Here is a 16,992-nt window from a genome sequence, read left to right on the forward strand (position 1 = left end):
GGTATTGATGGGGACACCGGGAGAGGAAGAAACATAGGGCTTGGAGGCCTTCATCATGGCGGATAGTGGTGTACAGGGACTGAACGTCTATTGTGAAGATGAGGTGGTTGGGCCCAGGGAAGAGTAAGTCATGGAGGAGCTGGAGAGCATGGGTAGTGTCCCAAACGTAGGTGGGGAGTTCCTGGACATGGGGATAGGACAGTATCAAGGTATGTGTAGATGGGTTTGGTGGGGCAGGAGCAGTTACGACAATAGGTCTGCCAGGCCAGTCAGGTTTGCGAATCTTGGGTAGGAGGCAGAACCGGGCAATGCGGGGTGAGACTACGAGTAAGGCAGGTTGATAGGCCCCGGAGGTATCCAACAGGTTTGAGGTCCTTGCTCCCTGTGTGGATGAGGGTGGGGCTGTGGGTAGGATGAGTAAGTTGACCATAGCACAATGGCACATGAAGCCATTTAAAAGGGGAGGAGAAAAGAAAACTATAGTTGTAATTAGGCAATAGACGCTGTTCTTTGTGACCAGGACTGAGTCTTGATGGCTGCGTTGCCTTCCTGGTGCCCTGGTTCAGGATTTCTCACCTGGGCTGCAGAGGAACTTGGAGTGGGAAGGGAAAGATTCAGTTGTCATGGTCTATGTAGGTACAAATGATACAGGTAGGACAACTAAAGACATTCTGCTAAGGGAATATGAGCAGAGAGGGTCCAAATTTAAAAAAGCAGAACCAAAATCTCTGGGTTACTACCTAAACCTAAGCTAATTGGAATCAACTAGACTAAAGAGCTAAATGCATTGCTCAAAGACTGGTATGTGAGAAATGGGTTTGAATTCATGGGATATTAGTGCCAGTACTCGGAAAGAAGGGAACTGCTCCGAAGGGATGGTTTCCAACTGAATCATGCTGGGACAAGCATCCTGGCAGATTGCATAACAAAGCCTGTGTAAATGGCTTTAAACTAAATTTAAACTAAGCTCAGGGTGAGCGTGCACAGCAGAGGTCAAAATTTCCAGAACAAGTAATAGGACAGAGAGTTTGAGAAGGGTCAGGAATCTAACTTCAGCAGAGCAGATGACGAGACTACTGAGTAAGGAGCCATCAATGCAGGACTGAGAGTTTTATATTTAAATGTTTGCAGCATACAAAATAAGGAGAAAAAGCTTGTAGCGCAGATTGAAATAAGCAGGTACAATGTTGTGGGTAACACAGGGACACGGCTGCAAGGGGATCAAGGCTGGGAACTAAATATTCAAGAATATACATGCTATCAAAATGACACTCAGGTGGGCAGTGAGGGCGGAGTTGCCTTGTTAGTAAGAAACAAAATTAAATTAATGGCAAGAAGTGATATAGAGTTGGAGGGTGTAGAATATAAAAGAGTAGAATTGAGGAACCACAAAGGAAGAAAGACTCTGGTGGGAGTTGTGCACAGGCCTCCTATCAGGAGATAGAAAAACATGTAAGAAAGACACCAATACAATATTCATGAGAGACTTCAAAATGAAGGTGGACTGGGAAAATCAGGTTTGTAGCAGATCCCACGAAAAGGAATTCATGGAATGTCTACAAGATGGTTTTTTGGAGCAGCTTGTGGTAGACACCACTGAACTCACCCTATGTTTTGAGAAGAAGCTTGATTGAAATGTTACGATATTACAATTGAGTACTGGTGGTTCTGTTGTAACACGCATTTCATTAACTCTGATTTGATAGAACACGATTGACAAATTGAGGCATCATTTCTAAAGCGTGAACGTTTAAAGCGTGTGTTGGCTGTAACACGATTACATCACCAACACTAAATGTTGTTTCTAAAACATGGATTTTCTAAAACAAGGGGTTGCACAAGAATGCAACCATTGTGTTAGAGAGGAATGGTCTGTAAAGGTAACTACAAAGACATGAGCGAGGAGCTCACCAGAGTTGATTGGAAAGGAAGCCATGGAATGAAAATGGTGAAGCAGCAATGGCAGGAGATTCTGGGAGTAATTTGAAAGGCACAGCAGACATGTATCCCAAGGAAAAAGAAATAGACTAAGGGTAGGACATGGCAACCATGGCAGTCAAGTGAAATCAGGAACAGCATAAAAGCCAATAGAAAAAAACATAGAAGGTGGTGAAGTTTATTGGGAAGCTATTAAAAATCCAACAATAACTAAATAAGTAATAAGGAAGGAGAAGATGAAATGTGACAGCTGGTATCATAGAAAACGTTTAGCAAGAACTTTTGTAGATATCAAAAGATAAGAGGGGGGCAAGAGTGGACATTGGAGCAGTGGAAAATGAGAATGGAGAAGTAACAATAGGGAATAAAGAAATGGTGAGGAAGTGAACTTTGCATTGCTTTTAATAGAAGACGACATCAGCAACATTCTAGCACTTCAAGGAAGTCTGGGAACAGAGGTCAGTATAATAGCCATCACTAAGAAGGTGCTGTGGAAGCTGAAACTTCTGAAAGTCCAGACCAGATAGATTATACCCGAGTTTTGTGGGAAATAGCTGAAGAGATTGTAAGATGATCTTTCAGGAGTCACTGGAGTCACGGATGGTCCCAAAAGACTGGAAAACTGCTAATGTAACAGCCCTGTTTAAGAGAGAGGCAGAAGGCAAGAAATTATAGGCTACTTAGCCTGACTGTGCTTGCTGATTAAAATTTTAGAATCCACTGAGTTTGCAGAGTACTTGGAATTGCATGGTAAAATAGGGCTGAGTCAGCATGGTTTCATCATGTATAGGTCATGCCTGACAAATCTGTTAGGATTCTTCAAGCAAGTAATGAGCAAGTGAGACAAAGGAGAGCCAGTGGACATGATCCATTTGGATTTCCAGAAGGCCTTTGACAAGGTGATGGACAGGAAGCTTCTAAATGAGGTAACAGCCCATGGTATTAGGACCAAGGTACTGGTCTAGATAGAGGATTGGACGGCTGACTGGCAGAAGGCACAAAGTAGGGATAAAGGAGTCTTTATCAGAATGGCAGCCAGCAACTAATAGAGTTCCGCAGATGTCAGTGTTGGGACAACTATTCACATTACATTAACAGTCTGGACAAAAGAACTGAGGGCAAGATAGGCAGAGGAATAGATGGTGTTGAGGAAACAAGGTGGCTGCAGAAGAACTTGGACAGGTTAGAAAAGTGGGCAAAGAAGTGGCAGGTGGAATACAATGTGGGAAAGTGTGAGGTTATGCACTTTGAGAGGAACAATAGAGGCATAAATTATTTTCTAAATGGGGAAAGACTGCACAAACCTGAATCACAAAGAGAGTTAAGAATCTTAGTTCAGAATTCTCCAGGTCAATATGCAGGTTCAATTGGCAGTTAGGAAGGTAAAGGCAATGTTAGCATTCATTTCAAGAGGGTTAGAATTCAAGAGCAGAGGCTGTATTGCTGAGGCTGTATAAGGCTCTCATCAGACGGCATTTGGAATTTTGTGAACAATTTTAGGCCCCATGTCTAATGAAGGGTGTGCTTTGGAGAGAATTCCAGTGAAGGTTCAAAGAATGATCACAGAAATGAAGGTGTTGTTGTATGAGGAACAGTTGAGGAGTCTGTACTTGGAGCTTATAAGGGAGAGGGGTGATCTCATTGAAACTTACAGAATACTGAGAGACCTGGATAGAGTGGACATAGAGAAGATGTTTTCACTAGGAGGAGACACTAGGTTCAGAGCGCACAGCCTCACAGTGAAGGAATTACCCTTTTTATCTGAGATGAATGGGAGTTTCTTTAGCCAGAAGTTGGTTACCCTATGGAACTCATTGTCACACAGGACTGTGGAGACCAAGTCATTGAGTGTATTTAAGACAGAAATTGATTGGTTCTAGATTAGTAAGGAGATCAAAGATTATGAAGAAAAGGCAAGAGAACAGAATTAAGAAACAAATTGGCCATGATTGAATGGCAGAGGAAACTAGATAGGCAGAATGGCCTAATTCTACTTCATCATCATAAAGTCTTGTGATAGCCAGGTCCAACCGCTGATTACTGCTGCCTCTGAAAATGCAGTTTACTCCTAAGCTTTACATAGAACATAGAAAAATACAGTGCAGTACAGGCCCTTTGGCCATAGATGTTGCGCCGATCCAAGCCCACCTAACCTACACTAGCCCACTGTCCTCCATATGCCTATCTGATGCCCGTTTAAATGCCCATAATGAGGGAGAGTCCACCACTGCTACTGGCAGGGCATTCCATGAACACACGACTCGCTGAGTAAAGAATCTACCCCTAACATCTGTCCTATACCTACCACCCCTTAATTTACAGCTATGCCCCCTCATAATAGCTGACTCCATACGTGGAAAAAGGTTCTCATGGTCAACCCTATCTAAACCCCTAATCATCTTGTACACCTCTATTAAGTCACCCCTAAACCTTCTTTTCTCCAATGAAAACAGCCCCCAAGTGCCTCACTCTTTCCTCATACGATCTTCCTACCATACCAGGCTTTGTTTCCTCTCTGCAGCTATTTTTCTGTCCATGTCAGTATGCTACACCTAATCCTATGCACTTTAATTTTATATTTTAATCTCTTATGTGGGACCTTACAGAAAACTTTTTGAAAGTCCAACTACATAAATTCCCCCATATGAACTCTACTACTTACATCCTTGAAATATTCCAACAGATTTGTCAAGCATAATTTCCCTTTTGTAAATCCATGCTGGTTCTATTCAGTCCTGTCACTATTATCCGAGTGGTCTGCTATCAATTCTTTAATAATGAACTCCAGCATTTCCCTGCTACTAATGTCAGTCTATAATCACCACAGAACACACCAGATGGCCACCTTCTTTAGAGACCGCAATTTCCCTTCCCACGTGGTTAAAAATGCCCTCCAACGCATCTCGTCCACATCCTGCACCTCCGCCCTCAGACCCCACCCCTCCAACCGTAACAAGGACAGAATGCCCCTGGTGCTCACCTTCCACCCTACCAACCTTCGCATAAACCAAATCATCCGCCGACATTTCCGCCACCTCCAAACGTACACCACCACCAGGGATATATTTCCCTCCCCAACCCTTTCCGCCTTCCGCAAAGACCATTCCCTCCGTGACTACCTGGTCAGGTCCACACCCCCTACAACCCACCCTCCCATCCTGACACCTTCCCCTGCCACTGCAGGAATTGCAGAACTTGCGCCTACACCTTCTCCCTCACCTCCACCTAAAGGAGCCTTCCACAACCATCAAAGTTTTACTTGCACATCCACCAATATCATTTATTGTATCCGTTGCCGCCGATGCGGTCTCCTCTACATTGGGGAGACTGGGCGCCTCCTAGCAGAGTGCTTTAGGGAACATCTCTGGGACACCCACACCGATCAACCACACCGCCCTGTGGCCCAATATTTCAACTCCCCCTCCCACTCTGCCGAGGACATGGAGGTCCTGGGCCTCCTTCACCACCGCTCCCTCACCACGATGCCTGGAGGAAGAACGCCTCATCTTCCGCCTCGGAACACTTCAATTCCAGGGCATCAATGTGGACTTCAACAGATTCCTCATTTCCCCTTCCCCCACCTCACCCCAGTTCCAAACTTCCAGCTCGCACTGTCCCCATGACTTGTCCTACCTGCCTATCTTCTTTTCCACCTATCCACTCCACCCTCCTCCCTGACCTATCACCTTCATCCCCACCCGCACTCACCTATTGTACTCTATGCTACCTTCTCCCCACTCCCACCCTCCTCTCATTTATCTCTCCACCCTTCAGGCATTCTGCCTGTAATCCTGATGAAGGGCTTTTGCCTGAAACGTCAATTTTACTGCTCCTCAGATGCTGCCCGAACTGCTGTCTTTTTTCAGCACCACTCTAATCTAGAATCTGGTTTCCAGCATCTGCTGTCATTGTTTTTACCTAGTCTATAATCACTGTTTTATATCTACTCCATTTTGTAAAACAGTGGAATTACATCAGTTACTTTCCAATCCATTGGAACTGTTCCAGAATCTTGAAAGATGACTATCATGCATTCACTATTCCTAGGACATGGTCTTAACTACTCCATGATGGAGATTATCAAGCCCAGGGGATTTATCAGCCTGTAATCCCATCAGTTTCTCGAACACCATTTCCATACTCATACTGATTTCCTTTAGTTCCTCCCTCTCACCGGACTCCGTGTTCGCCAACACTTTTGGGATGTTAATCATGTCCTCCTTTGTGAAGACAGAACCAAAATATATTCTGAATTGGTCTGCCAACTCTCTGTTCCTACTATAATTTCCCTTGTTTTGGATCACAAGGATCCTACATTGGATTTCACTTACCTTTTTCTCTTTACGTATTTATAGAGGCTTTTATAATTAGTTTATACATTCCCTGCAAGCTTACTCTTGTATTCTATTTACCACCTCTTAATCAATCCCTCTGTCCTCCTTTGTTGAAGTTTAAACTGCTCCCAATCCTCAGGTATGCTGCTCTTGTTGGCCAATTTATATGCTCCTTCCTTAGATCGAATACTATCCCTAATTTCCCTTGTTAGCCATTGCTGGGTTAACTTTCTTGTTTTCTTTTTGTGCCAGTGATGAACAAGTGTCGCAGTTCCTTTCTGCATTCTTTAAAACATCACCATTGCCTGTCCACTGTCATCCCTTTAAATGAGGCTCCCCAATTCTTTTACATTCTCAAAATCTTTGCTCAGTTCTTCAGTTATGGTTGTTAAATGCAAGTTTACTTCATGCAAATTAAATATTAATTTTGTAAAGTTACATATAATTTTAACATTTTCCTTCTCTTGCAGTGATCTGAAATAAAGCAGAATTGGTAAGAAGTTTGTACCTTGCATTGGGGAAAAGATATAACCATATGATTCTCCTCAATAAGTACTAAGGTACCTGAAGGCGTCCAATTGCAACAAGGCAAAATTTACTGCTTTGTCCACCATCTGATTCCTCCTCTGGAAGGGTCATTCCTGTCAAACAAAGAAGAGGTCACCGTGTTATTATTATTAAGAAACTTTAGGACTTGCAATATCACTTTATTCTCATTGAACCCTCTGAAACTGTCCATTTTGTTCAAGGTACCAAACAGGTTAATCCAATGTAGTGAAAATCTCTAAATTGTTTATGCAGCAGAGTAACTTTCCAGCCTAAAATTCATTGGGATATGTTGTCTTTGTCAAATAAAGTAGCAAAACATGATTACTGGCAACCACTGCTCCAGTCGTGATGCAGTTCAGGTATGCACCATTGCAGTAGGACATCATATGGGCCTTTGCAAGGCCAACGTGTGGTGGGTCAGCAATCATCTATAAAATATTTCCTTACATATATAATTTTTTTTTAAATGAACAAAAATAATGCTCACAGAAGGTTTTCAAGGTGAACCAGAAGCCTAGTCCAATTACTTGGTGATAAAAAGGGTATTCAAGAGGAAGACAGAGGTATTACAGAGCAAAATACTGTGTGCAGTCATTGTAGCTGAAGACACAGACGCCACCAAAAACAAAGCTGAGCTACAGTGAATACACATGGTCTCAAAGACAGTGGATCAAAGTGTTTGGAAGAATGGGTGGCATGGTGGGGGGGGTTGGATCGAGGCAATGACAGTCTGGGGTATGAAGAACATTCCCTAAGGGAAAGGCAGAGAAATCTGGCTGGCAGCAATGATGCACCTGAGAGAAGACATTAGATTAAAACTGCTCTCTGATGAGACAAAATTCACCAATGGGGATCTAGTCTTTAAATCTTCTAGGCCAGCTTTTACCAACTTGAATTCAGCTTTGCACAGGAGCATAAAGAAGGAGGAATTAACAGTAGTTTCACAGGATGGATCATAAAAAGATACTAGGCTGTTTCTGAACACCACTGCACAGAGCACTTAAATAACAAAACATTAAAATTGTAATATCCAAGATGTAAAACCAATCAGAAGTAATGCACCATATGCATTCACTTTCATAGGTCAGGTGCCCTCAATTTAGGAACCAAAGCCAAAGTGCGTACCTATTATTTTTTCAAGCAACCCACCAGAAGTATTCAAATATAAAGAAATTAGAGAGCATTTGCAAAAGTAGTCAGTACAATCCAAGAAGATGAAAAGAAACTGAGCACAGTTTTTTTTTACTAAATGGAAACAATTACACAGTGTTTAAATACTATTTTGCTGAACCAATCAGACGGAGCTCATAGTGTATGTAAATAAGAAATCATAAGAAATTATCCAGGCCAGAATTATTTATAGATAAAACAAGCAGTGAAAAAGGTCTTTTTGTTGGGGCTGCAGAGTTCAGGCCTGGCTTAACTGGAGGTAATCAGATTCAACCCTATTAGCAGTTCCACAACTCTCTGAGAACTCTACATTTTTCCAGCTTTGGCCTCACAATTTCGATTTTCTTCAACTCACCATTGGCAGGCCTTCCTTAACGATCAAAACAGGAAGTTCTGGAATTCTCAGTGCGAGTCTTTCTCTCCCCACCACTGAATGGTCTATTTCCATCACCCATTTAACTGCCTGTGTTTCTGGTCCAATTACTAATTTACAGACAAAGCCTGTCAGGGGGCAGTGTAATGACAAAGGTGGGGGAGGGGATTGAATTACAATGGAATAGGATTTAGGACAATTCTTAACTGAGCTTTTATTGACCTGCCCTCATACCTTTTTAAATTTGTTCTTGGGATGAGGATGTTGCTGGATTGCTCAGATTTATTGCCCATCTGTGATTGTTAAGAGTCGGCCATAATGCTGTGGAGGCTAAACTAGGTAAGGTTGACAGATTTGCTTCCCTTTTGGACATGAGTGAACCAGATGGGATTTTACAACAATCATTAAGAGGTTAATTTTTAATGCCAGATTTTATTAAATTCATATTTTACTATCTATCATGTGGGATTCACTAACATCCTCAAAACATTGGTCTGGGTTTTATTCATCCAGGAGATGTTACAACTATGTTACCACCTCCTACCTTCCTTTGGCTGTATATGAACTTTTGCTTGATTACATACCTGTCAAGTACCTTATGAAACGTTTCTGTATTCAAGTGTATTGCATAAATATACATTGCTTTTACTTATCAACAAAAATTGAGAGACAAATAATAAAGTTTGTTCTTCCATTTAAAAAAATGTTCGAACTTCAAGCATGACAATTTCAAAATTTCTTATCTCCATACATACGAATCAAGTATCAATTTGATATTTTCTTAAAAATTCATCTGCCATATTAATTAAAGAATGTTTCATGAACATCGGAGTTCTGAAATTAAATTTTCATTCCAGGGCAGCAATCCCAAACCAGGCTGAACTGTAGGACAGAAACCTGGAACTGCCAGCAGTAGGACTCTGTAGCAATTTTTGCAACTTGAGGATCCCAACAGAGGATGGTTACTGGCCACCATAGATGCCTTCCATCAATCGTTTCTATATAGTTGGAGGTGAAATTGTAGAAGAAAGTGGTGGCCTTTCAGTCTGGCCAGATCTCAGCCCCAGCAGGTGACCTGCTACCAACTGGAAAATTTCAGTCAGTATCGGAAGAATGAGCTCCATAGATCCTTTAGGTTTCCCAACAGGATGCTCTCAACATGTAGGCAGGTAGCGAAGACGCAGCTCAACCCCCACCGATTTGACCCATTCAAAACAAACTAGAAGCAGGAAACTGTAGACAATCCTGCTGTTGTCTTGCCTCCCCAACCCTTATAAAAACCTGACCCTAATGCTTAGTTCATTTTGGATCTAGTCCAACTGGGGAAGTTTAAATGTTTTTATGATAGGATAAGAAGTATTTTTTAAACACGAGTATTTAAAATAAAAGTCATGAGAAATAGGAACTTTAAATAAACAATGATGTATGCATTATTATTTCATTCTGGCCATAGCACACAAACAGACCACCAAACTAAACATTTCTTGGTTGAGTTTAATTAGTCAACATTCTTTGCTGATTTATTTCCAATAGCAAAAGGAAATAAATTCCTTTCAAGCGTAAGGGGATATTTTTTAAAAATCTGAATTCTTTAAGTTTTTTTTTCCAGTGATGTAAAGTAGAATATTTGTGGTGGGCCAAGGGAGATCAAATGGGGAGAGGATTAGAGAAAAAACATAATTCTATGGCTTCCTTAACAATTTGCACATGTTTAAAGGACCAGTAAATATCTATGCAGTCCATTTCAGCAATAAGTTAAACTGCTCAAAATAGCACTTATAGAGACAGAAAACAAAAATGAAACCCAAGAATATTTGAAATGTTGATTCTAACAGCTTAAGCTCAGCAATTCAGGATCCCTTTTCTATATTTTAATCTTAGTAATGATTTAAAGTATGTCTATTAAGCAAACACTAAGTGGCTTGGGAACTAAGTAAAAATAATGGCAATCAAATGTTTACAAATAGTCTTGTGATCAAACAGGAAAGAAAATGCAGGGTGGCATTGTGGCTAATACTGCCACTTCACAGTGCCAGGGTCCCAAGTTGGAATCCAGCCTCGAACGACTGTGTGTATGGAACTTGCACACCTCCATGTGTCTGCATGGGTTTCTGCTGTGTGCTCTGGTTTCCTCGCTCAGTCCAAAGATGTACAAGTTGGGTGGATTGGCCATGCTGAATTGTCCATAATGTCCAGGGATGTGCAGGCTAGACAGATTAGCAATGGAAAATGCAGAGTTATGGGTATAGGGGGTTGGGGGAGCTGGGTCTGGGTGGAATGCTTTTTGGAGGGTCAAATGGCCTCTTTGTGCACTACAGGGAAACTGCTCTATCAACACAGACATGTGAAATATGGAAATAATTAAGCGCTGGAATGTGAGTAGATAAATTATACAATGTGTATATAGTCAAATCACACCATAGAAGTAGCAACACAGAAAATAATGAGAAGCCATTGTTCTGCCACACAATAAGATCATGACTGATGTGTGAATCAACTCCCTACACATTCATCCCATATCACCAAATAGTTTTGGTTAATTGTATCAATTATCATATGGGGAAAACAGTTCCAAACTTCAAGTAATAATTGCATGCATAAGTGTTTCTCGACTGCACTCCTGAGACACTTGTCTGTAATTTTTAAACAATCTTCCTGACCAGTTCTAAACTCCCCAATGAGTGGAAATAGGTTCTCGCTTTCTTCAGACCAAATATATGGCTATGGACATCCATATGAGCCCCAGTTATTCCTGTCAATTTGTGAGGTATGTGGAACATTCCTTGATCCAGTCCTACCCAGGTGCCTCAATATCCACTACAAATCCACTGACTCCCACAGCTACCACAACTATACATCCTCACATCCTGCTTCCTGTAAGGACCATTCCATTCTCCCAGTTTCTTGATCTCCGTTTCAACCATTCCGATGACAACAACCGCAAGAGGTCTCTGAAATGTCCACCTTCCCCTCAAGTGGGGATTCCCCACCACTGGAGCTGACAGGGCCCTCAGCCGTTTCTGAAACATCTCCTGCCCTACTAACTTCATCCTTTCTCTTCCCTCCCACAACAGTGATAGGGTCCCCCTGGTTATCACTTACCACCCTACCAATATTCACATCCAAAGGATTGTAAACCCCATTTCTGCCACCTCCAACAGGATTACACCACTAGACACATACTCCGCATCCCTCCCTTGTCAACCTTCTGCAGGGACAGTTCCTATTGGGACACCTTGCTCCACTCCCAAAACCTTCCACAGCTCCTGGCATCTTCCCATTTACTTCCTGTAACACCTGCCAATTTACTTCCTCCCTCCTCACTATTCAAAGCTCCAAGATTAAGTAGCATGTTACCTGCACTTCACTTAATCTAGTCTACAGTATTCGCTGCTCACAATATGGTCTCCTCTACATTTGGAACTTGAAGCTCAGTCTGGGCAACCTCTTTGCAGAACATATACATGCTCTCTGCAAAACATTCTGTGAGATCGCTGTTACCCTGTCACATTAACACACCACCATGTTCCCTGGTCAATACCTCTATCTCGGGTTGGCTGCCTCGCTCCAGTGAAGCTCAATTCCAGTTCGAAGAGCAGTATCTCATTTTCTGCTTGAGGAGCCTGCAGCTTTCAGGACTCAATATCAAGTTCAATTATTTTTGGGCTTGAGTACCTTTTCCCACATCCTTCCCCCAAACCCCACCCACCAGACATTTTCATCACCAGGATCACTAGCACAACAACCCATTGTCAGCCCCATTCAAGGTCCCGATTAACAGCTATTCATTTTCCTAGAATGATCTTTACCCATTTCTTTATCTGACCAATGTTGCGCTCGCGCTCTCTCTCTCTCTCTCTGGGCTCCATCTCCACCTATCGGTTACTCCTTCCCCCACACCCCCATCCTGCAATTCTATATTCAGCATAAATACCACACTTTTCATAGCTATAATCAGTTCTGAAGAAAGGTCACTGGATCCAGAATGTTAACTCTACTTTCTCTCCACAGATGCTGCCACCCCTACTGCATTTCTCAGCAATTTCTGAACTTAAAAGTGAAAACAGGTTTTTTTCATTTACTTGAAAATTTTACTTCAATTTCCTAAATTCCAGAAAATGCAACGCTAGATTGTGTAATTTCTCCTCTATGAATAACTGTAATTAAATAATGGATTACCTGTCAATTAAAACGATAAAACGGTTTATGGCTTTACAGGTATGATCTAACCATGCTTTGTACAGCTCTAGCAAACCTTCTATCTGCTTGTGTTCATGACACCTGCACATGAAGCCCATCAGTCCATCGGCCTTTATTTTATTTTCTGTTTTTCCCCATGATGTTTTAATGATTTTTCTGTGTAGACAACCCACCAGTTTCTTTGAACATCAATTGTTTCTACCTCTGCCTTTATGGGGAAATTACCAAAACCAAATTCAAGGAGGAGGTAAGAGTGCAGAGCTCAGGAGGGGTTATTAAAATCTCCAGCACAGGCACATGTAGGACAGAGTGTATGGAAAGGGTTAGCAATCAAACTTCATGCACACTGGACAAATGAATGACAATGAGAAAAGGGATGGTTAATACAAGGTTGAAGATATTATAACTGAGTCTTAAGGAAGAAGGTAAATGAGCTTGTGACGCAGATCAAAATTAGCAGGTATGTTGTGGTGGGCATCTCAGAGACATGGCGGCAAGGGGATCAGGAATGAGAGCTCAATATTCAAGAATACATATCCTATCAAAAAGATAGGCAGGTGGGTAGAGGGAAAAAGTGAGATGCAGATGCTGGAGATCAGAGCTGAAAATGTGTTGCTGGAAAAGCGCAGCAGGTCAGGCAACTTCCAAGGAGCAGGAGAATCGACGTTTCGGGCATGAGAGCCCTTCTTCAGGAATGAGGAAAGTGTGCCAAGCAGGCTAAGATAAAAAGGTAAGGAGGAAGGACACCTCCCCCCTTACTTCCCTCCAAGGCCCCATAAGATCCTTCCATATCCACCACAAATTCACCTGCACCTCCACGCATCATTTACTGCACCCGATGTGGCCTCCTCTATATTGGGGAGACAGGCCGCCTACTTACGGAATGTTTCAGAGAACACCTCTGGGACACCCGGACCAACCAACCCAACCACTCCGTGGCTCAACACTTCAACTCCCCCTCCCACTCTACCAAGGACATGAAGGACCTTGGACTCCTCCATCGCCAGACCATAGCAACACGACGGCTGGAGGAAGAGTATCTCATCTTCCGCCTAGGAATCCTCCAACCACAAGGGATGAACTCAGATTTCTCCAGTTTCCTCATTTCCCCTGCCCCCACCTTGTCTCAGTCCCAACCCTCGAACTCAGCACCGCCTTCCTAACCTGCAATCTTCTTCCCGACCTCTCTGCCCCCACCCCACTCCGGCCTATCACCCTCACCTTGACCTCCTTCCACCTATCACATTTCCAACGCCCCTCCCCCAAGTCCCTACTCCCTACCTTTTATCTTAGCCTGCTTGGCACACTTTCCTCATTCCTGAAGAAGGGCTCATGCCCGAAACGTTGATTCTCCTGCTCCTTGGATGCTGCCCGACCTGCTGCGCTTTTCCAGCAACACATTTTCAGGGGGGTAGAGGGGGTGGGGTTGCCTTATTAGTAAGAAATGAAATTAAATCAATATTAAGAAACAAAGTAGGGAGAGATGGTGTAGAATCTGTGTGAGTAGAATTGAGGAATTGCAAAGGTAAAAAAGCCATAGTTGGAGTTATGTACAGGCCTCTAAATAGTAGTTAGGAGCCAGGGCGCAAGATACACCAATAGATAGAAAAGATGTGTAGGAAAAGCTAAGTCAGAGTTCCGAGGAGTAATTCAGGAGACACAGCAGAGGTACATCCCGAATAAAAAAGAAGCATGTTTACAGGGAGGATGAGGCAACCATGGCTGACTAGGAGGGAAGTCAGGGATAGCATAAAAGCAAAAGAGAAAGCATATAATGTGGCGAAGCACAGCTGAAAGTCAGAGGATTGGGAAGCTTACAAAGACCAACAGCTTACAAAGACCAAAGAACCCCACTGGTCCTCACCGACCACCCCACCAATCTCCATGTACAGCGCATCATCCGCCATCATTTCCGCCACCTCCAAATGAGCCCCGCCCCTCCAACCGCCACCAGGACAGAACCCCACTGGTCCTCACCTACCACCCCACCAATCTCCATGTACAGCGCATCATCCGCCGTCATTTCCGCCACCTCCAAACGGACCCCACCACCAAGGATATATTTCCCTCCCCTCCCCTCCCCTATTAGCATTCCATAAAGACCACTCCCTCCGCGACTCTCTCGTCAGATCCACACCCCCCACCAACCCAACCTCCATTCCCGGCACCTTCCCCTGCAACCGCAGGAGGTGCAAGACTTGCGCCCACACCTCCCGCCTCACCTCCCTCCAAGGCCCCAAAGGAAACTCCCATATCCGCCACAGATTCACCTGCACCTCCACACACATCATCTATTGCATCCTCTGCACCCGATGTGGCCTCCTCTATATTGGGGAGACAGGCCGGCTACTTGCGGAGCGTTTCAGAGAACACCTCTGGGACACCAGGACCAACCAACCCAACCACCCTGTGGCTCAACACTTCAACTCCCCCTCCCACTCCACCAAGGATATGCAGGTCTTTGGACTCCTCCATCGCCAGACCACAACAACACGACGGTTGGAGGAAGAGCGCCTCATCTTCCGCCTAGGAACCCTCCAACCACAAGGGATGAACTCAGATTTCACCGGTTTCCTCATTTCCCCTCCCCCCACCTTGTCTCAGTCAAATCCATCGAATTCAGCACCGCCTTCATAACCTGCAATCTTCTCCCTGACCTCTCCACCCCCACCCCAGTCTGACCCATCACCCTCACCTTGACCTCTTTCCACCTATCACATTTCCGACGCCCCTCCCCCAAGTCCCTCCTCCCTACCTTTTATCTTAGCCTGCTGGACAATCTTTCCTCATTCCTGAAGAAGGGCTTATGCCCGAAACGTCGATTCTCCTGTTCCCTGGATGCTGCCTGACCTGCTGCGCTTTTCCAGCAACACATTTTCAGCTCTGATCTCCAGCATCTGCAGTCCTCACTTTCTCCTCAAAGACCAACAGAGGGCAACAGAAAAGTAAGGCGGGAGAAGATTAAATCTAAGGGTAAACTAGCCAGTAATATCAAAGAAGACTGTAAGAGTTTCTTTAGATATATAAAGAGGAAAAGAGAGGTAAAGTTGGACATTGGGCCACTGGAAAATAACACTGGAGAGATAGTAATGGGGAATAAGGAAATGGCTGAGGAACTGAATCATCACTTCATGTCAGTCTTCATGGTGGAAGACATGAGTATAATCCCAAAAATTCACGAGATTGAGGGGGCAGAGCTGAGTATGGTGGCCATCACCAAGGAGAAAGTGCCAGAAAAACAGAATGGCCTGAAGATGGATAAATCACCTGGACCAGATGGACTACACCCCAGAGTCTAAAGGGGAAAGCTGAAAAGATAGTGGAGGTGTTAGTGGTGATCTTTCAGGAATTGCTAGAATCAGGATGGGAAAATCGCTAACGTCACACCTCTGCTTAAAAAGGGAGTACGTCAAAAGACAGAAAACTACAAACTGATCAGCTCATCCTCAGTCGTGGCAAGATCCTGAAATCCATTGTGAAAGATACAGTAAAAAATGACAAAGTCAGCATGGTTTCATCAAGGGGACGTTTTGCCTGACAAATCTGCTAGAATTCTTTGAGGAAGTAATGAGCAGATTAGATTAAGGAGAGACAATGGATGTTATCTACCCGGACTTCAAGAACGTCTTTGAAAAGGTGCCACACAGGAGGCTACTGATTAAGATAAGAGCCCATAGTGTCAGAGGCAAGGTGCTAGCATGGATAGAAACCTGGCTGTCTAGCAGAAAGTAGAGAGTGAGGATAAAAGGGTCCATCTCAGGATGGCAGTCGGTTACAAGTGGTGTTCTGCAAGGCTCAGTGTTGGGACCACAATTCTTCACTTTCTACATTAACAATCTAGATGAAGGAACTGAGGGCATTCTGGCTAAGTTTGGTAGGTAGAGGGAGGGATGCTGCAGAAGGACTTGGACAGAGTGGAGAAAAAAAGTGGCACATGGAGTACAATGTAGGAAAGTGTGAGGTCATGCAATTTGATAGGAAGAATACAGGCAAAGAATATTTTCTAAACAGGGAGAAAAATCAGAAGTCCAAAGTGCAAAGAGACTTGGGAATTCTAGTCCCGGATTCTGTCAAGGTAAACTTGCGGGTTGAGTGAGTAGTTAGGAAGCCAATTGCAATGATTGTATTTATTTAGAGAGGACTTGAATATAAAAGCAGGGATGCACTTTTGAGGCTCCATAAAGCTCTGATCAGACCACATTTGCAGTATTGTGCACTGTTTTGGGCCCCATATCTCAGGAAGGATGTACTGGCTTTGCAGTGTGTCCAGGGGATGTAGACGAGAATGGTCCCAGGAATGAAAAGCTTAATATGTGAGGAACATTTGAGGTTTATACTTGGAGTTTAGAAGGACGTGGCGGGGTGGGGGAAGAATCTAATTAAAACATACAGAATACTGAATAGCCTGGAAAGAGATGTTGGGAAGAT

General features: G+C 43.5%; 1 protein-coding gene across 9 annotated transcripts in view; it reads right to left on the reverse strand.

The window, feature by feature from the left end:
* arnt2 (aryl hydrocarbon receptor nuclear translocator 2) overlaps positions 1-16,992 on the reverse strand; it is a 476,833-nt gene that overhangs the window by 241,557 nt on the left and 218,284 nt on the right. For all 9 annotated transcript variants that reach the window (XM_087981308.1, XM_043677623.2, XM_087981306.1 and 6 more), the window contains one exon: positions 6,837-6,913. In XM_087981308.1, coding sequence (XP_087837434.1) covers positions 6,837-6,913 — 77 coding nt within the window. The remainder of the gene's footprint in view (positions 1-6,836; positions 6,914-16,992) is intronic.

Source organism: Chiloscyllium plagiosum, unplaced genomic scaffold (genome assembly GCF_037043375.1).
Source record: "Chiloscyllium plagiosum isolate Xiang-an unplaced genomic scaffold, Cpla_swu_hap1 HiC_scaffold_39, whole genome shotgun sequence".
Classification (NCBI taxonomy): domain Eukaryota; kingdom Metazoa; phylum Chordata; class Chondrichthyes; order Orectolobiformes; family Hemiscylliidae; genus Chiloscyllium; species Chiloscyllium plagiosum.